The sequence below is a fragment of the Nymphaea colorata genome, chromosome 5, assembly GCF_008831285.2.
Source record: "Nymphaea colorata isolate Beijing-Zhang1983 chromosome 5, ASM883128v2, whole genome shotgun sequence".
In the NCBI taxonomy this organism is placed as follows: Eukaryota; Viridiplantae; Streptophyta; class Magnoliopsida; order Nymphaeales; family Nymphaeaceae; genus Nymphaea; species Nymphaea colorata.
Window position 1 is genome coordinate 8,484,185 of NC_045142.1, and position 22,106 is coordinate 8,506,290.

The window sequence follows — 22,106 nt, forward strand, 5'->3', positions numbered from 1 at the left end:
GGGTTCAGCTGAACGGGCATGTACATGCGGGCGGGTTTGCCTAACCCCACATACATTTCAAAAGAACATGAATATTCATATATAAAGGCACTCTCTTTTTCTCTCTTATATATATATATATATATATAAGAGAGAGAAAGAGAGTGCATTTATATATGAATATTCATGTGTTTCCTAACACTGGCTTCCAACCCCATGTCGTTTGCCTATTGTGAGCAGTAGGTTGGTCTCCGGTGAAAGCGGAAAAAGATAGGAGGGGAAAGCTCTCTCCCTCTGTCTTTCCCCTTCTGCTCTTTCCCTGTTAGGGAGAGGAAGGGGGAAAGAAAGTCAGTGAGAATTTGGAAGAGACAATGGAGATGAAAAAAAAAGTCCCTCAAGATGGGCTGTCTGATCACACAGGGTTAGTCTCTCTTTCTCTCAGTGTCACTCAGCTATCTAAGCATGACCGTTCGATCCAACATGATGGGAACTAAGAGAAAAACAAGATCCAACATGATGGGAACTAAGAGAAAAACAAGAAGACAAAAGGGATGAGCATTTTCATCATGTAGTATTAGTTCACACATTGCTTTTTTGTTTTTTCTTTCAACCAATTATTTGCTTTAGATGGACGGTCCTGATTATATGACTCAGTGACTCTCGATAGCTAGAGTAATCATTCACTTTTATATATATATATATATATATATATAATAAAGAGAGATATGGTCCTGCTTCTACACTTAGAGTCTCAAGTCATTTGCTCTACCCGTCTAAGATCATTTTTTTAAGTTATTTCATTAAAGTTAACTAATTAAACTTGCAAGTCTTAAGTTACTTGTATAAATTTCTGTCTAATGCTTAAAAATGTGAGAGTGGTATTCTTTTTGGTGATAGATCAGATTTTGACAATACCCAAAAGAATACATCTCATCAGTAAATTCAATATAGGAATTATTTTTGAGATTTTTCTTTATTCAGAAAGAATTATATGGTTTAGTTGTTTTATAAAGCCTAAAGTAACGATTAGAATCAATGTTATAAAAATTGGTCTGAATTGGCCGATTTTGAATCCAATAAGTGTGGCATGTCAACTAGATTCAGCCATTGACGCAAGAGTGCCATTCACACAATTTACTTTTATGGTTTTTAAATAAATTTAACCTTTTTCTCTATATATAATTAATAGTTCTTCTTTATTTTAAAACGTGAATGTAATAATATCTTTTTGGCAGATTCATAACCAATTCGGTTCAATCGCTTAATCAGTCAATTCATTGAACTGACAGCCATCTAATCTCCACTTTCACAAGCGCCATTATATGGCCACCCATCTCTCTCTCTCTCTCTCTCTCTCCATTTAGTTGTTCAATTCCAAAGCTCATCCTTAAGATGGAATGGCACCTTTAAATTTAGAAGGCTGATTTAATCTCACTTTTATAAGTACCATTAGATGGTAGTTCCTCTCTCTCTCTCTCTCTCTCTCTCTCTCTCTCTCTACATTTTGCTTGTTAAAAAAACTTTAAACTCTATTGATTAATTAACGATAGACTGGATACCTTTTAAATTTAGGTTGTCACTTCACATTTCTCTCACACATACACAAACACACACACTTACCACATTTTTGAAGAAGGGGTTTGAAGAGCAGATGCATAAGAAGTCTTGGCAGTTGTTTTCCTCCCCAACTAAATGAGACAAACTCATGGTGGGGGTTAAAGTGGGGCGCTGCATTTTTGTCCCTACCTCACATTATGGACAAACCAATCAAACTCCCCACTACAAATAGCTAGAGCACTACTCACTCCCTTGGAATTTTGCTCCACACCTCACTATGTATGTCAAGCTTTCTAGGTCAGAATATGGCATGTCCTCATCTTTCCCACTTTCTCTAACTCACATTCAAAGGAACTGTTGGATGTGATTGCCAATTGGGTGAACATGCCAATCACAGGCCACCAAGTGGCTGATAATCCGCGGTTTGAGTTTCCCGAGGCAGCTCGCGTAGTGGGTAGGGCCTCAGCCGTCTTGTCGGGCACTCGCGGATCAAATCCAATGGGCACCACTTCTTTGCACAAGTTGATATAAATGTCTCATGCATGGCCTTAGCTTTGGAGTTTTATGCTTTTCCAGGCACTGGTAAACTTGTGAGAGTTCAGTTTAGCAGGTAACAAATTGGTAAGCAACAACTGCAGTAGCGTTCAGAAACATAGCTTATTGATCCAATCAAAAGCACAATTCTGACATAAATTTATGATTATATTGCTATCAATTGGACAACAACCCCTTGCATTATTCATCAAGTAATTGGGAGTATAGTGTTGTTCTCCTTCAGGCTAGTTTTGCCTTCTTTCCTTTCCCTGCTTTTTCATATGAAAGTTTCAAGTAAAGCTAAGTCTTGCTTTATAATTGGCAGATAACAAGTTGAGCTACTGGGGACTGACCCAGTTACCAAACGAGCCGAGTTTTAGTGAAGAAACCAAACTTGTTTTTCTTCACGAGTCGAGCTCGAGTCACTCACACACATGTACATACAATAGACAGAGCAGTCAACTGTGGAGCTGAGCTCGAGCAAGCTCCTGAACTATAGAGTACTAGGCAGCCTTGATCACTCTTTCTATTACCATCCCTCTCCAACATCCATCATCAAGATTCTGCTCTTCCAATCCTCCTTGTGGGAGCTGAGTTGAACTGACTGAAGGCTTGTGAACACCGTTATTCACAGTTCTATGCCATATAGGTACGGGTACGAGTATTGGTATAGGTACGGGGAAGTGGGTGTTATTCACAGTTCTATGCCATATAGGTACGGGTACGAGTATTGGTATAGGTACGGGGAAGTGGGTACAGGTATGAAGTTTTCATCAATCTTGATGTAGCAGTAATTATATGTTTTTATATATTTTTAATTTTGAAAAACAAAATTGATATATGGTCATTAAGATAATGTTCATTTTATAGTTTCTGCGTATAATCTCATAAAAAAACATAAACAAACCAAGCCAACATTTTCCTTTTTGTGGTTTGGATCGGTTCCAACCTGAACCCGATCCAAACGTACCCAGGTATGGGTACGCCGGTATGCCCGTACGAGTAGGGACTGTGACTTAGGAATTAATCCTACTGCCTATGCTAACAAAATTGATTGGCCTCAAAATTTCCACCTTTCTTAACCCTATCACCTGTACTAACAAAATATGTCTCATCACATACTACTGTAATATTTTTCAAAACATTCTTCTGCTTTCAGCATCCTTTTCATATATATATATATATATATATATATATATATATATAGTAGAACAATGAATCAATCACTTGGTTTCTTAAAGTATGAGTCAGAAAAGAAATAAACCCTATCTTTACACGATGAACAACACTACTTCACAAAAGTACAAAAATATAATTGAAAAAGAACGGTTAGCTTTAAGCAGAAAGTAGTGCAAAGAACAAAAAATTAGATTCAAAAGAAAAGAGGCTTAGGTCGGTACCAACTTCGAACTGGTTGGTGAGCGCAAGGAAAGTGACAGAAAGGCAGAACAGTTCGTCCTAAATGGTGACGTTTTTGTTTGGGAGCTCAAAAATGGGCATCTTGCTGCCTCGGTGCTTTCGAGAAACCAGCCTCCAATGGAACAACGCAACGTGTCCTAAGTTGGGAAAGCGCGTTCGTTCCGGTCGCTATACAACTTTTTAATATCCATGAACCAATAAGTGGTGGTTGGGCTGGACCTTTAGATGTTCACGGCTGTCACCATGGGTGGAACATCATGGGTTTTCTGTGGGCATTTGCCTACATGATCCAACAATTTTTTTATTTTTATTTACATATTAGTTGACCCTAGCATATTTATATATAAAGTGCCCCTCAAGCATTATTTATGTATAGCTCCCCTTGATCATTGTGTTATATACTTAAATAGTCCAAGATTTTTTGAATTAGTACACCACAGTAAAAAATTTATGTCCGCCATTGGCTTCATCGCGCCTCTAAGCTTAGTTGCCGCTAGATAGTAAAAATATCTCTAACAAATTTATGTCCGCCATTGGCTTCATCGCGCTTCTAAGCTTAGTTGCCGCTAGATAGTAAAAATATCTCTGGACAAAGTGAGGCCGCTAGAAATAGGTCTGCTACTATGAGAGGATAATAAGAGAATGGTAGGTTCGGTGCTATTGTCGTATAGTAAGATGAAACACTTTTCTTACTGACACTACACCCTATCTTTCTGACCCGTGATGGTGGGTCCACTATCAAAGGCTGGCATGGGTCATGCTTAACAAGGTTGGTGGGAAAAGACTTGCACTATCTTCTCCCATAATACATGAATAAGTTTCAATTGAAGCAAGAAAAATGATACTGTTTTGTGTTTATTTCTTTGCAAGATAACCTTTTTTCTATTGTATATAAATTTGAAATGTGACTTGCGAAATGACCTCTCCTTGCTTTTCAAGCAGCTAGAAGTTCGCAATTCAAGTGAATTTTCTCTCCTCCAGGAAGAGATCTCAATCAACGCCTTAGATCATGCTATGAAGTGAAAGCTAATTACGTAAGCCGAAAAAGATGTAAAAGAAAGACCGAAAAAGATGTAAAAGAAAGCACTAGCCACAAAAAAAGTAGATATGCAAAAGTACGATAAGAAAAAAAAATGTAAGTGTCTGCTTGTAATAATAGGATGACATACGCATTAAGAAATGCATCATGCATTAAGAGAAAGCAAAATGAAGAAAAATGCAACAGTAAAAAAAAAAAATTATTTTTAAGGACTACCTTTTCGCTATACTTCTAAAAAAGAAACACTTTTTTGTAATTTTATTATGCGCCACAATTTTCATCGAAATCGCCAAATTAGAACTTGAAGTGAAGTTCGGCCAGCTCGGGAAATAAGACACTATTAGTTAAAATCATAAGAACGTTCAGGTCAAGATTGAAACATTTGCAGCTAATGTGCTTTTCTACTTTTTAAGTTCATAACAATTTACTTCAGCCTCTTATTTGTTAATCTTTACAAAAACGCTGGCCCTTTGTTAAGAAAAACACAAAATATAGCCTCTTTTTTATCATTATGGTAAAAAAATTGGGCGCCACCATCAAAATATTCCGAAAACTGAATCAAGTGGTAAGTTTTACTTTTTTCTAGCTAATAAAATGAGCTTGCCATAGATGAAAAACAAGTTTCCCTACCATTTCTCACTTCGAGAAAAACATGGAGCTCACAATTTTTTGCAGATATGTTTGTGGAGAAAGCGAGATAAGCTTGTAGAGAAAGCAAGATTCTCCTTTAACAAGCAATTTCCGGTAACTATGGTTTATTTATGTGAGAGCCGAAACTTACCAGTTCAACTCGAGTGTCGCAAATGTCACTTTTTGCAGCACAGAGAATAACACTCATAGGAATAGCATTGAGGACGCATCATCTACATGTTCCTAAGTCTGACCAGCTATATAACACCTAATCGAGGTCGTTTTTTACGAGGTTGTTTTTTACGCTTGTTGTGACATTTTATTGCTTCTTTTTAGCTTATATAGCTGGGTTTGATATATATATATATATATTTTTAGGCATAGATAGGTCTTCCAAATCAAACTTTAGCCTGGCAACTAGCTTGCCAAGGAAACTAGGGACTGCCCCTTTGATAACTGGAATTTGAAAACAAAAAAAAGGGACTATCATTTGTGGGCAGTCTTAAAAGCCTATTTCTTAGGCTTTATGACCAACTTTTTCCCTCTTATATAACTATTGGAGTTTGATGTTTCACAATCATGCATATAAAGACAAGGTGGGGACACTCTTCTTCGCGTTTGCGTTTGACACGAATCATGATTCCCAAGTGTTGGGGTGTGGAGAGTGCTCCTGTTGATGCCTCTTTTCTGAAACATTTGATTGATTCTGATAAGAGTTGAGTTGGAACCTTTTTGAGAAACTTAAAAGAGGAAGCATGGAAACTAATGAGCTCAAGGGGTTTGGGACACCTGGTTCGGGCTAGCGGCTGGTAGGCTGCCAGTTGTTCGTTTAAATCTTGCAAGTGCCTGACCCTTGCACTGCAAGGCGGACGAAGGTGATTGGGGTTTTGGGCTTCGAGGTAGTCTTTCTTAGTAAATACCAAACTAGATTTTGTAAAAAGAAGTAAAAAATCCGAGTTCCTCATGTTGTTCATAGAAAAACAGGTTTTAGACTTTCAACCTAAACAAATAAACCCACTTGTTTTTTGTTTTTCTTTTTTTTTTCTTTTCTTTGGTTGGGTCAATCATGAAAAGAAACTCATAAAAAAGAACAATTTGGATACACAAAGTATATTATTTGCACATGTGCTTAAAGATTAGAACAGAATTATTCACATTAAATGTTCAAAACTTAAAAAAAATATTTTAGAGAACACTTTTTCATTTTTTCTTGGGTAAAGAGAAAGAGTATTTCATCTTGCCACCAAGAAGAGAGCTGGAGCTCCCTCCTTACCCATCGTTCTTGTAGGGTACAAGGTTTGCTTTTGTGCCTCACCTCGCCCTTTAACTTTCTTTTTGCAGAATAAACAGTTGACGCCTCATGAATCCAAAACAGAAACAGGTTGCCTACCAGTCTATTGCGCCAACCCACTTAGGAACTGCTCCGAACAATTTTTTTTGCTTGTTTAAAAACTTGAAGTCACCACAAAGGATCACCAGGGATGTCAATAGATTGGATTTGGATCAGATATACTTTAATCATATCTACTTTTTTCGATATTCACATACTTCGCATCAAATTCGTATCCGAATACGAATATAGAAAAGTCATAACTGAATCCAAATCCGAAGTACACTTTTATAACCTACGAAATACGAATATAGAAAAGTCATATCTGAATCCAAATCCGAAATACACTTTTATAACCTGAATCTGATTCGAATCTGATTTTTATATTCATATCTGAATCCAAATTTTGAATCGAACTTTGTCAAGTTTCAAAGAGGAGAGTATTAGATATAGGATATTTGTTTAAAAATAAATCCGATCCGAATCCGTATTTGAATCCGATCCGATATTTACGTACATCCGAATCCGATCTGATGTCATTTTTTAAATCTAAAATCCAATCCAATTTCTTAATCTGATATATATTTTTTTTCATATCCGATTTTTTTGAATCGGCTGAGTCAAATATCCGATTCAAATCAGATATATTGACATCCCTAACACGTTCCGCCGATTCAACAGCTGGCATATTGCTTTGCTTTACCAAATGGAAGCCCCAGGACCCGACCCGCTTATGTCTCCATGCGAGACTGCGTCATGGATGATATGTGAGACTTGTGGAAGAGTGAGAGTGGCTGAAGCATCTAAACTGATTTCATGTGAATGATGGACCACAGGAAAGAAGAGTCGGTTGGTCATGAGTAAGGCATGGGCTGCACAAATATAATCAATGTAATTCTTTGGTGACAGAATCTATCTGGATCGAGCATTTCTTTGACCTCACCTCCACTAAATCGTAAAAGAGCAAACTATATCCACAAAAGTACTTCCTGCTTATTATGTACTTCCGATCCTTATGCTTGCCTTAACTAATATATATATATATATATAATGTTGTTAGATGGGTAAAATTTAATAAAAATAAACATTTAAATTTTAGTCATTTGGCAACCATGCAGGTTGACTGTTTCAGATCGTAGAAATGAAAATCAACTATGAAAATCTTATAATTAAGTATCTCAAACTTTATGAATCGACAAGCTAAGATCAGTAATGTTACTACTTGCACAATATGTTCTCCAATATTCACTTTTTCACAAGTTTTTTTTCGAACATATGATCTTAGACATTTTGCACTCCATTTCGTGGTTACATTTGTGAAAATAGACAATGAATGGGCAGAATATCCTCACAACCATATATATATATATATATATATATATATATAAAGAGAGAGAGAGAGAGAGAGAGAGAGAGAGGGAGGAAATTTTATGATTTTCCTTTTAGAATTTTGGACAGTCGATGGATGACTAGAAAATTTAATGTCGTCGCTAAAAGTCTTTAGCAACAAGGTATTAGTGACTGTTTATTGTGTCCAATGGTTTATGATGCCTTTAGTGGCACACAATTTATTCTCCTGCTTTTAGAGCCCGACTTCAGAATGAACCAGTAGAATATGCTCGAATTATCCAAACCTGCAAGATAAAAAAGACACTGAAGTCTCATTATACATCAAATTTTACAATATAGGTTTTTATTCTTTGCATTCATATTACATTTAACATTTCTTTCAAGATCGGACAACAAAAACGACATATACATGTATATAATTCTAAACTGTCAAACAATAGATGACTAAAAATTTAAACTTTGTTATTGAGATGTTAAAAGCACCATATACTATCACTACACTATTAATCATCAATAATGCCTTTATAGCAACTGATTTAAATTTATAATTCAAAACATCATACATAGTTGTTGAAGGCACCATCAACTGTCACTACATCTAGATCATCACTAGTGCCTTTTGTAACGATTGGTTTTTAATCTTTTAAACATTTGACATGATATATATAAAGAGAGAGAGAGAGAGAGAAAGATTAGTAAAACTAGATACTTAGGTCAAGGATAAAAAAACCAAACCCTTTAATTTTTTGTTAAACAATTATTTTAAATAAAATATAACCATCCTAACATATATATTTATGAAAACTATTTTGATAATAAAGCACGTTATGAATACAGTTGTTTTTATAAAAAATATTGACTCTTTATTATCAAAATATCGGTATGAAATCCATTCCCTTTTGCATATTATAAAAGCACTATTAAACCTAAGAATGATCAACTTAATACGTATTTTGCATCAACCTAAATGATATTGAGAAGGTTAAATTAAAAAAAAACCAATTTACACATCACATTTAAAGGTTCTGATTTTTTATAGTAGCCATTTCTACCAATCACTATATATCATAACCATAAATAACATTTTTGGAATTTTAAATGGTGAGTTTTTTCTCAAAATTAATACAGTGAACTTGAAAAAAAAATACAATAAGAAAAAAATAAAATAAGTGAAAAACTAATAACACAAACATCCATAGATTTGCAACAAAGAAAAATTAAAAATGAAAAAACTGCTTGACATTAAAAAAATAAAAAAATGAAAAAAGTGGGAAAAAACATGAAAAAAGTTTTAAAAACATGTTTTTTTGGTTTTTAATGTTTTTTTTTTAAATATGTTTTTCTTAATTTGAAACTGCAATTTTATTATCTATTTTTTCAAGAAAATATGTTTTTAACTATTTATATATACATATATATCTATATATATAATATAAATAAAGGAAAAGATGGCTTGGTGGGATCCACATTGTAACAGGAACAATTGGAGGATAACATCAGATGGAGTTCATGCACCTTTGGTGATTGAGTTTTTTTTTTTTTTTTTCTTTCCAAAGTTGAAGAACATTTGGCTATGAGCAGTGGTTTGTGGATAATAACGACACGTGGCAGCAGAGCCAATGTTTGGCACGTCTCTTCCCACCCCTACCCAATCGCTTCCCTCCACGCGCTCAACCCTTCACCCCATTAAGACTCGGTAACTCATCATTAGCTCCCCTTAAAAAAATAATTAAAAAAAAAAAGTCTCATCCCCAAAGCAGAGCGGCCGAATCCCCCGCCTTCTGCATTTTCCCAAAAAAGCCGTCCCTTTGACGTCAATGACCAGTGAGGATACCCAATTGCCCTTGCCCCCGCCCCGACAGTCCAATTCCCAGGGGGGCATTTCCGTCTTTTCATATCATCAGAACCGAACCCCGGGTCCCATCCATAACTAAACTCTAAAGTTTATATCTGGCATGCAAACGCGAGTCAGGACAAGGGGAGGACCGACCGACCGACCGACGATTTTCCTCCCCTATGTTGTTGATTTTTATGTTATAAAAAAGGCCTGAGACCATTCCCATTGAACACTGGAGTTAAGGACCATTGAATTGAAGGGCTTCCAGAGTCCAAGATCGAGCCTGTAAAGTATGAATCTCGATCATGGTAATGGTAATAAGTTAACAGTATAATTGAGGGAACAAAGACTTCATTAGCATTAAGTAGGAAACTGCAGCAAAGTAAGTTGCAGTGGAATAAAATAATGATTAAGCTTGGGAATAATTCTATGTTCAGTCATCATCCCATTAAAGGTGAGAGAGAAAACAATGCATTTCTCTCTCTTTTTTTTTTTTTTTTTTTCTTTCAATGTCTCCATCTTGATTGCCTACTTCTACACGCATCATCTAAACGTGGTCTCTCTCTCTCTCTGTATCTCTCTCTTTTGCCCGCACAGACCACGGGCTTATATATTAGCATGCGCAGTGCAATTCTGTTCTGGTTATCTGCCTTCTCTCTCTCTCAAAATCCCAAAAATTTTATTCTCTCTCTCTGAGCAGAGCACTGCTGTTGGTGCAGAAGACGTCAGTGAGCTATCTTGCAGAGGTGGGGAGGGTTGCAGAAGATCATCCTCACCATCATTTCACCACCTCTGCAGTCTGAGATATCACATATTTCCTCAGCGCACACACTGCCAAGATCTTATATCAAGTCAAACATCTCAGCCCTCCGACCGAGGAAGCAACATAATAGAGACAGAGGCAGGGAGGAGGGAGAAAAGGAAGGGGTGAAACTCAACTCCAAAGGAAGAAAACCCACCAGCTTTTTTCTCCTTCTCCACATCGCTGCTCGACTGGTTCTTCCATCGTCTCTGTGGGGTTTGTGGTGAAGATGATGTCGATGGTGGGGGAAACGCCGGTTTTGCCGCCTGGTTTCAGGTTTCATCCGACTGATGAGGAGCTTGTTACGTATTATCTGGTAAAGAAGGTGATGGACAGGAGCTTCACGGGGAAGGTCATCGCAGAGGTTGATCTCAACAAGTGTGAGCCATGGAACCTTCCTCGTAAGTCTCTTTCTCTTTCTCACATTTAAGTCTTATCCATTGTTGTTCAGAGGAAGAAAGACTTTTGGTGGTGGCTGCTGCGTCTTTGTCCTCCGAGAGTTAGGAATGGTGGTTGTGTGATTTGATGGTTACCTGTTCATTTTTCAATTTTGATGATGACTAGATGAAATGAAGTTCGTTGACATCTCTCTCTCTCTCTCTCTCGCTCATATCAGCACGTCATGATTTTTGTCTATTCGGACTTTGTTATGGCCTCTCTCTCTCTCTCTCTTACCTCAGACATCAATTTAGAGTTTATCACAGATAATAGTTTCTAGTCGATCATGGTGGTGTAGTTATATATATGTAGAGAAAGAAAAAAGCTTTTCTAAATTCTTCTCCTGTTTCTTGTTTAAAAAGGAGATGGCTTTTCTTAATTTTCCTCCGTACCTGGCGATTTGAGGTTTCTGCCTGTTCATGGCGACTTCTGCTGATTTGCTGCAGAAAAGGCAAAAGTTGGGGAGAAGGAGTGGTATTTCTTTAGCCTGCGTGACAGGAAATACCCAACTGGCCTTAGAACCAACAGAGCTACAGAGTCAGGTTACTGGAAGGCCACCGGAAAAGACAGGGAGATCTTCAGCTCCTCAATCTCTGCCCTCGTCGGCATGAAGAAGACGCTTGTCTTCTACAGGGGCAGAGCTCCCAAAGGGGAGAAGAGCAACTGGGTCATGCACGAGTACCGTCTTGAAGGGAAGTTCAACTATCACCATCTCTCCAAAACCGCCAAGGTTCAGTCTCTGAAATTGAACCCTTCTATGGCACTCCAGGCCCTTTTCAAAACCATTCAATAACAGTGCTCTGTTCTTGCAGGACGAATGGGTGATCTGCCGTGTCTTTCAGAAATCTTCTTCCTCTTCCTCTTCTGCTTCTGGTTGTGCTAGTGGGAAGAACAGCATGGCGTCTGTTTCTGCAGGGAACTCCTTGTACCTTGGCCTGTTGCCTCCGCTGGTCCCTAAGATTCTAGAAGAAGAAACAAGGGAGCATGTGCCCTGCTTCTCCACAGCCACCACCACCAACCTTGTGGACTCTACCTGCATCGGTCCTCATCAAATGGCCATGGCCACTCTGCAGCCACAGAGCAGAGGTCAGGGAGAAAATTGCGCACCCATTTCCACATATCCGCCTATTGGGTACGGCGCTGCCAGCAGCAGCAGCTATGGCATTGGGGTGCCATTTGTCTTTCCCAGCAGCATGGGTGCTGATGTTTCTGCCCCTTCACATTCATCCCCTTCTCTTGGGTTCTGTGTGGACAATGGAGGCCGTTTCAGTTCTGATCTGCTGCCACCAGCAATGGCGAGGCCAGCAATGGATATGAAGGAATACAAACCTTCAGAGTTGGAGTGTTTTGGTTTTCCATGATCGCCAGATGTTGATGCTGGTCTTCTTCATCCCCTTGCCAAACTTGGCTTTTTTTGCTTCTGCTTTTTATGACTGTAATTTCTCTCTCTGAATGTAAATCTTGCTGACTTGAGGGATTTGAATGACAAGCATTTGGAGACAACTTTTTTGGTTTCATCTATTTCTTCTCCTCGTTTAATCTGTGAAGATTCGAAGACTTTTCACTTATTTTCTAAAGAAATTCAACCACGCAGGAGTGACGGATTCTTGGTCTTCGATTTCGGCTTCAAGGTCCCAAAAGTGATGCCACTTATTCAGATAACTGATCAATGAACGCTGTTCTAATTTCTAAATGTATATGACCTGTAAGCAAAACCTGAACGCCTTCATTTTCTATATATAGTTCAATCAGTCTTCTTGGTTTCTTCATCTTCTCATTCTCTCACCTATCATCTTTAAAAATTAAATTGTTACCTGTGAGCAAGATCTGAACTGCTCCATTTTCTATATATAGTTCCATCAATCCTTCTGGTTTCTTCATCTTCTCATTCTTTCACTTATCTTCTTCTTTCAAAATTGGTGCCAGTCAGTTCCAGCTTTGAATCGACAGTAGCACCAAAGCAGATCTTATATCTTAAGGAGACAACGCGGGGGTCGCACCTCAATCACCAAAACTCTCTTCTGTTTACTAAGTATGCTGTTCACCCTCGAAAGAATAAAAAATACTGAGTACATAAATAGCTTCACACACACACACACACACATATATCAATTTGAGGTGTGAATACCCTTTTCTTGCCCACTAAGAAAATAATCGTTACTGTTTTTGGTGCTGAAGGCAAAATAGGAATGATCAAACTTTAGACGTCCTGGAAGTCGGAAGCTATTGGAAACCTTTGTTGCCAACAATAATGGCTAGAGTTCTGTGCAGATTGCTGAGATTGGCACACAAACTTTCTTTCACGTTCCACTTTAAAAAAGGTGGTTTAAAAGGTGACTTGAAGTTCGGAAATGACAAAGCTTCTCACGTCAATTTGGCGTTGGATTCGCAGAGGGCTTGCAGCTCCATGATTCGGTCAAATAAAAGCCAATCGGGAAAATAGAAGAGCTTATCTCCACGAACAAATGCACTCCCAAGCCGTCGCATTCCTTCTTAGCTGGCGCCCCTATGAGGAAATCAATCCGTCTTCTGTTCGCTTTTAAATTTCTTTCTTTTGACCTCACGGTGTATTATAATGAAGGAAGTTTTAATTTCAGCCCGTCTTTATTGCACCGCCAAACACTTGAATGCCTTATAATAAGAAACAAGAAAAAAAAAAAAATCTTCCTACAAATCTCCTCTCATGACATCAAGCCGAAGTAATCTCCAATAGATTTATAAGAAATTTTGATAGACAATAAGCATTAGACAGATGACTTTATATATATATATATATATATATGAGAAACTACTCTATGTTATAAGCGACTTTATTATATGCCCACAACTTAAAACTCCTAAGGCTATATATATATATATATACAAGAGACTTTATTGTTTGCCCACAATGTAAAACCCCTGAGGCCATTCTCCGTCTTACAATGTTCTGAAATATGTTGGCTTTTGCAAACCGCTTCTGAAATTAGAAAAGTGATAAAAATAGAAAATTTGTGTTAAGGGCACTAATTAAAAAATTTTGTACCCTTTAAATATAATATATTATAGCAGTACGCACGCATATGCACATATAAAAACATGGATTTCTCTAGCCATCCTGATGCCTCCAGTCTCTCAAATATGTAGACTGAGTGGGAGGCCAGATGGAGTATGAGCAGAAGATTTAGTATCAAGATAAATACTTGAAATATAGAAATGTTTGGAGTCAACTGGTATGCGGATAAGAAATCATGTGTGACTATGCGGGCAACTGCCCACACAAACCCACATGTGACTCGGCTCCTGATTAAAATCGGGCCGCCTATCAGCCGCTGACCCGACCAAAGTTGTGCCGCAACCCTGCGGGCAGGGCTTTCATGTTGATTGTATTCCAATCCTTACCAACATTTTGGTCAATGTTATCAGAAACAGTTTGGCATACAAAATCATAATCTGGAAAGTAAAAGGAAGGAAACCATGTGTTGGATGGTAGTCCTTTTACTGTTTAAACATACTCATCTGTTTAAAGAAAAAGTAAAACTGACAAAGTTAGGGTTAGGCTGACTCCTACCAAATTATATCAAGCGCATTATTTTGCCTAACTGAACTATTGACTTTCAATTTTGAAAGTCTTTGATCCAAATCTTTGAAGGATGGTTTTATGCATCACAAAGCCTAGTTGGTCGAGACTAGCTGCATGTAGAGCCAGAATTTTTTCATGAAGGGGGCCGAACTAAAGTTTCTAATTTTTATCATTTTTTAAAATTTTTATATAAAACAAGTGAAATTTTCTAAAATTTACTTGTAATTTTTTTTTTTAAATTTTTTGAGGTTGGCCAGGGCCCAAGCAAACCCTACCTTAGCTCTGCCCCTGCGGCTTGGTTGGCTTCACCTGGTGCATTGTCCATGTGTCAGCGGCCAATGGTTTGTCACAATAGACGGATGGTCACGATCAAATCCGCGTGCCTTTGAGGCATTAGTTGGCTTCTTTGGTGACTCATGAGCCCTTGGAGCCATTATGGCTCGGTGCCATTGTGGCTTGGGTCTTGCACCGAGCTTAGTTAGGTTCAAGGTCTTGACAATTAGTTGGGCTTTGGTTCAAGTTTAAGCTTATTTAAACTATATATGTGCATCTAATCGCGAACGAAATTATATGTGATTAAGGGAAAACTAAAAATTAGTTATGGTGTTTAGTAAGGTTGCAATGGACTGGATATGGTTTGGCAATTTTGTCACTTGTGGGTTGTACCGTATACAACATGAATTCTAATTGTAAGTGTTTAGTTGACTCAGATTTCATTTATTCTTGTAAAAATAAATACGGGCATAACAAGATAAGATGCAAAAAGACAATACATATAGATGTGCTTCGGCCCAAAAAGGGCTCCATTCATCAGAAAAGGGCGGCTCCTCCTTTCTTTCTCTTATGATTCAACTTTCAGATACATATTTATACAAGTCAAGTCAAGGTCTCAACACTATGAAACCGATATATCTACAATGATTCGGTGGAAATCTTCAGCATAAATATAAAGTTTTATTTGCCTCCAAGTCTTCAACTGGTAAATGGTAAAAGAATTGCATGACCCAGATGGTGGCTAGTGTGGGCAGTTGCCTACATCAGGGTCACAAACTTTACTTATTTTTGTGTCAATAATTTCATATATTTAGTTGTTTATATATACGTGCTCCTTAAAACAATAAGGTTATTGAACTAGTGTTCTCACTACCCAAAATTTCTGGCTCCGCTAATGCGTGTTGGTAAACATCCTATCGATTCAATAAGAAGCTGGTAAGCATCTTATCAATATGTAAGAAACTCCAATCCAATATAATGTGGAAACTTATAAGCAAGAAAAAATATCTATTGAGTGGACGTCCACAAGAAAAAGACCGCTGTTTTTTTTTTTCTCATTATAATTTAAATATTCCTGAATATATATTTATACAAGTGAAAGAATCATTATTAATAATCTTATCGTACCATGAATCGAAACAAACCTTTAGAATATAATAGATATAACTAGATTTTTATCGATTCATAAGATTTCAGTAGGAAAAAATAAATTAATTTAAAAAAAAAATTACAAAAAAGTGGCTAACTTTTAGGCAAATAATATATCATCGTCCACTTTTAATGATCAATAAATAGGTGCTCAATTATTGAAAGAAATTATGAAAGACCTACCTTTTAGGAGAGTAGGCTATATATTATTAGACTCCGATTAAAAGACCATCTGTTAGGGCTGGAAATGATAAAAATATCCACTCATTATAAAAGAAAAAAAATGGAACATGAAAGGGTCACTTTTTATAAAAAGACGGAACTGCCCTTCTGCTGAAAAGGTGGAACACAGGGAAAAAAAAATCCCTTGTTGGCCACCTAGCACGGAACCCGGCCTTTCCCTCTCAATAGAAACCACTAAAATGGATAGATAATTTACAAAGTTATTCATCTTAACCAAAATTATCTCTAAGAGGAGAAAAACTAGAAAGAGATAATTTTGATTAAAAGGGACAATTTTGTACATTACTTTTCCATCAGGGGCTGCCCTTTGAGAATGTATTTTTAGAAGTTAAGTGCCTGAATTTGTCAGTCGCTAAAAAGCAAATGTAATTTTTTTTCTGTTTCTTTTTCTTTCTTATGTTGTAAATTCCAACACTAATCATTGGGCCAGCTTGAGCTTGAATAACTTGAACTCAAATTCAACTCGACAATACAATGTCAGAGTTTGAACTAGACTCGATTAACTCATTTATGTTATGCATGTCTCGTTTTTCACTCATTAACTCATTTGGTTGCTACTCCTCCAACTATTTTCTTCACAATAATTGAACATTTGTTATGTAGTCGAGCTGAACTCAAATTGTTTAACATGTCAAACATACACTTGAGCTCGAGCTCAACTCGTTTATAAATGAATTAGACATACACTTGAGCTCGAGCTCAACTCGTTTATAAATGAATTAATGAGTTGAGTGCTACGAACTGACTCCAGTCATTGAGCAGCCCTAGGAGGACATTGGGAGGGTAAGGGACGTCGTCCTTATCTAAACATGCAGAGATAAACATGCAGGCCAAGATGGTCACAGGTCACGAATAATCTTTTGGTTCTCAGACTCAACAAAGGTTGGCTTAATTTAACTCGCAAAAATGTGTCCAGCTGCCGCCTGTACATCCCTGTGTCAAAACAAGCTAAATCGGGACCAACCAGAGTCCGGCAAGAACTCGGCCGGTGGGCCTTCTCTGCCGGCCTACTAATACTTCAAATGGGCATAGCCTTCCCCAGGTTAATTTAAACTGCCAAATTAGAATATAACGACTAATACTGCCACTAATCCCAAGTTGGATCACACCCTTCTTTAGATTCAGTTGGGAAAAGTTGAACCAAATTTTCTTCTGCTAATGGAAACAGATTCAATTGTCACTAGCAACTTGAACACTTTTCGTTTGCTTCTCCGGAGAATGGGGCTAAAGTTTTAACCAGTTGGAATGAAGAAGGAAATCCTCACCGCCCGAGTGAAAGCCGAATCTATTGGTGCTTGGATTGGAACCCGCAATTCATGTCAACTAAAACCCAGCTGTGCCACCTTCCCTAAGTCAATTTTCAGCTGGCTTTGCCATCAGGCGTGGCTTGAAGATTCAGTTGCAGCACCGTGAGCCAGATGCCATGGCTATTTCATCACATCTGGTTTTGATGAGATCAAGGGACTTGAATCCAGATCTTTCACGTTCTTACGCTAGTAATTCCCCGTTTGTTTCGTTTGTCTTTATGGCACATGCCGGACCTTCCATTTCTGATGATGCATTAATAAGGGTTAGGTGAGAAGTTCTCTCCACTAAAAACGGTTTGCTTGAGACAAAGCTACCTGGCTTGGTCCGAGATATGTAAGTTTAGGGTTGCTTTAGAACCTAGGTGTAGTCTCATGATACAGTCTTCAACTCGAGTATCACACGTGCCAATATTTACTGTTTAAAAGATTATGACCCACGAAAATCAAACTGAAGACCGCCCAAATGCCATGAGTGTGACACTCATGTCGATCAACTATGTTATGTCTCTCAGGCATACTTCATGGATATAATAATAATAATTATCATTATTTTATTGTTATTTATAGTATAAGGATAAATATTTAAGATTCTCATTTAAAAATAAATAAAGAACTTTTAATCCAATCACAATGTGGCTACGCCATTGCTTTAGAGGCGTTTAAATGTTAAAAAACTAGCGTTTGCACATGCTGGGCGGTGCCCAAATTTGACATGCAAACAGCGGACGATAGAACAGGCGAACATTTCAAGTACACGGCTCATTCTATAAACCACACTAGACCACCGACGCAAATGCTGGACTGAGGAACAGGTTGTTCCAGCTGCTCCTGGAACAACGGTCAGGCAAGCTCTGAAGCCGCCACACTACTCAACGGGGACGTCCCCTGCTCCGAGGTAAGGCTCTGGGTGAGCTTCAGCCAACCTTTGTGCCTAATGGACAAGGTTGAACATGCATTGCTTAGCTACCTTCAATGTTCTGGCTTCCGTGTGTATACATAAGTAATAAATGTATTCTCTCTCTCTCTCTCTCTCTCTCTCTCTCTCTCTCTCTCTCTCTCTCTCTACACATACACACACATATATATATAAGGAACAAAATGAAGAAGTGTTGTGGTGGGGGGCGGGGCCTCACATTTTTTTTTTAAAAAAGAAGTTTATATTTTTGAAAATTTTTGACTTGACATAATAAATTTTTTGAAAAATATTGTTCGGCCACTCTTCTAATTTCGAAAATACTAGCTCCGCTCATGTATGTAAGGATCATGTATGCAAGAATCATCCTATTCCTAGTCTTGTAACTGGTGTGCTAATTAGGAAAGGTGATAAAGGGGAGGTTATGATGGCGTAAGCTCATTGATGTTATATCTACTCTGAAAGCGAAGCTTACAAGTTGGCTATCAATGGCAGATAGACCATGACAAAGCACAGTTGACAAAGAATTAAGTAGTTCCGAAGACAAAGACTTGAATGGCTTTCATTTCCTCACAGTAGAACAATGACGCCAATCGCACCCTTCAAAGCATGCGTGTGCGTTTGCGTGTGCGTTTGGCAGGAGAACAGATTTGATCCAGTTGGTTTAGTTACATCACACGTATGTCCTGACCTTGTCCAGCTCTGCTAGGTCTTCATTATCACCTCTGAAGATGGCCGGAACTAATTAGGTTACATGAATTCAGGGATGTCCATTGATCATTTCAAAGATTTCAACCGGATGTGTCATTCGCTGTATCTGATTTATCGGATGTTTACATATGCAGAATTCAATTCATATTTGACTATGAACGAACAAAAGTCAATACCATATCTTAATCTGATTTTTAAATTCGAACCCTGAATCTGATCCCAGTCCGACTTTGATTTCACATTCGAATTTGAATCCCAATTTTTAAATATGCAACAGAAATTGAACCATGTTATGACTTGTTAAAAATGTGGATACTAACTATAGGATATTTATTTGCAATTGAATACAAATATGAGTCTGAATCCAATTCAATAGGATATTTATATAATACCGAATCTGAATCTTATCTGATGTCATTTCTTAGATTCAAGTCCAATTCGACTTCTTAATACAATATTAATTTTTTTCTATATTATTTTTTAAAGCTTTTTTTTTTCTCGGATATATGATCCAAATGAATTTGGTCTCCCTTGTTTGACATGACTACAATAATCTTACATGTGAATCTCACTCTCTCTCCCTCTCTTCCTTTCTTTCTCTCTCACACACACAATATATATATATATATATATATATATATATATATATATATATATATATATATATATATATATATATATATATATATATATAAATAAATGACAGCTGGTGAGAGCTGTCCGATGTTGATGGAGGCCCGATGGTCCTTCTGGCATCAAGGGATCGCACCCATCTTCGCCGTCGCCGCCCGGTGCCTCTTTGGTGGACCGCTGGTTAGGCAAAGGAAGGCGGCGGCGAAGGTGAGTGGATTATTTCACTCATTTGAGGTAGAATGAGGGAGAGACAGAGGGAGTTGGGGAAGAGGAGGGTGGGGGAAACCAAATAGACAGCATGAGGGCCGTCCGATCTAAAGATTTGATGGCTCTCATTTAGCTGTCCATTTAACAAATAAATGGTGGAGTCATTTGCCATGTTGTTTCTCCCACATATGTTAAATCCTTGTGGGCATGAAATTTACATATCAATCAATGCTCATTGTTAACTGGTGACCTCAGATTGTGTAGGGCTGTTCAACAAGTCGAGCTAATTCGAGCTCCACTTTGAACATGGTAGATAAACTTGACTCAAAGTCGACTAGTTTATTAAACGAGTTGAGAAATAAACTCGACAACCTAAACGAGTCGAGCTTCAGTTAAGTGGGCTCGGCTCGGTTAAACTCGGTTAAGCTCGAAAAAGAAAATATATAAAATAAGTCTCATACAATTATAAAAAAGATCGCTCAAATGGGTACAAAGATACATCTCAAGCCAATTTTTGAGCTTAATCGAGCACACTCAAGCCGAGTCAAGCTCGAGCTAATGCAATCGAACTCGAATCGAGCTCGAGCAGAGTTCAAGTCAACTGCGCTTAAACTCGTGCATAAACAGCCCTAGATCCGTGGATTTGAGACATTCAATAATCAAAAAGTCAGTTGATGGCTTGCATATGTTAGTAGGTGGTAAAACCAATTAATTTGTTGCTCTTGTTGCACAGTCGAGGACTAATCATGCTTTGAAGTTTTCTTTTTGACAAATTTTTCGTCATTATGCTTGCTATTGAATGAGCTGACAGATTCCAAGCAACTTGAAGGCAAGGATTGATCATCGTTCGCTCTTCATTAAATGGCGATGCTTCTTCAGTAAAGCTTGACAAAACTCCCTTACAGTTTGTGATAAAGGGGCTGACAAGAGCAAGGTGGCAACACAGTTGCCTAATCATTCCAGATAATAGGAGCCTTCCTCATGGCTTGAAGGAGTGATCATTTTTAAAATATTTATTTACAGGAACCAACATAAAACCTCTAAAGTCATATTCTTGTGCCTCCAAGATTCTTGCTGTAATGAATGATCACTTCAATCGAGCAATTCCAAATAGACTTTTAAGAGCTTAGCGTGGCACTGCAAATTTCCTATTTTCCCCTAACTACCTTTTGATTGGCCAATTGAGTTTCTTTGGCTGCTTGCCTGATTTTGTGTGTGTGCGTACGTGTGTGCATACGTGCATACGCGAAACTAGAAATTTTTCCTGAGGGGGCTGAATTAAAATTTCTAAGTTTTGACACGACCCCAAATTTTCAAAAATTTTATATAGGACAAATAATTTTTTTTAAAATTTACGTGTAAATTTAAAAAAAAAATTTAAGACAGAACCATGATCCATGCCAGCCTTCCCTTGGCTTCCCTATGTGTGTAAATGCATGTATGCGCACATTTTGCATGAACCCATTTTTTTTCTTTCAGATTTTGGCAAACTGTGGTTACACGAACCCTCTGCATTTCTCTTTTCAATTCAGCTCAGTAACTAGCTATTTAACGTCTACGTTTCATATTTTCACCAAAACACTTATATTCTTTACAAATGTGTGTTTTTTGAAAAGATAAATTAGTACTTAAGGAAAGAAAACAACGTCGAAATACGTTTATATGGGAATGATAATATTTTGTAGTAAATAAATAAATAAATAAATGCAATTTATTTATTTTTATAATGTCAAAGGAAGTCGATACTACACTCTCCTTCCCCTATTATTCAATCTCTCCGCACATGTCTTATATTCAAAACATCACATATCTATGCCTATTTTACAGAGATGAAAATCTTTTCCCATGATATATTCATAAACACCAATAATAAACCGTCTTAAATGTCCATCGATCTTGGAAGCAAACTCATTGAACGTGGTTTTCCAACACGAAAAGCCACCGTCGACCTTGAAGTCGACGGTGCACGTTGTAATTGATACTTTGTACATCTTTTCTCGACGTTCAACATAATTAAGGAGTCGCTGCACTGAGGGTTATCAAGAATATTTCCTGAGTTCTTATTTCTTGATTTATTTGCTATTCTATATTTCCCAAAACATGCATCCTTACATAACCACTGTTTTGAAAACGACAGTGCCAATGCCATGGTCTATTGGACGCAATGGCAGAATCACATGGTGAGTTGTCCACACC

The 22,106-nt window shown here is 37.6% G+C and overlaps 1 protein-coding gene across 1 annotated transcript; it reads left to right on the plus strand.

Moving 5' to 3' along the window:
• Nucleotides 1-10,296: 10,296 nt before the first annotated feature.
• On the plus strand, nucleotides 10,297-12,432 carry LOC116254973 (protein CUP-SHAPED COTYLEDON 2-like). The gene is made up of 3 exons (XM_031630658.2): nucleotides 10,297-10,878; nucleotides 11,362-11,645; nucleotides 11,728-12,432. Exons 1-3 carry the CDS (start codon nucleotides 10,707-10,709, stop codon nucleotides 12,274-12,276), a joined length of 1,005 nt encoding a protein of 334 aa, XP_031486518.1. The 5' UTR covers nucleotides 10,297-10,706; the 3' UTR covers nucleotides 12,277-12,432.
• The last annotated feature ends 9,674 nt before the right edge of the window (nucleotides 12,433-22,106 follow it).

Bases quoted from the DNA above. Each gene is read 5' to 3' on its own strand.
- LOC116254973 (XM_031630658.2), top strand. From the start codon at position 10,707: ATGATGTCGATGGTGGGGGAAACGCCGGTTTTGCCGCCTGGTTTCAGG. The intron at 10,879-11,361 runs GTAAGTCTCTTT...GATTTGCTGCAG, and splicing joins TGAGCCATGGAACCTTCCTC to AAAAGGCAAAAGTTGGGGAG. The intron at 11,646-11,727 runs GTTCAGTCTCTG...CTGTTCTTGCAG, and splicing joins ATCTCTCCAAAACCGCCAAG to GACGAATGGGTGATCTGCCG.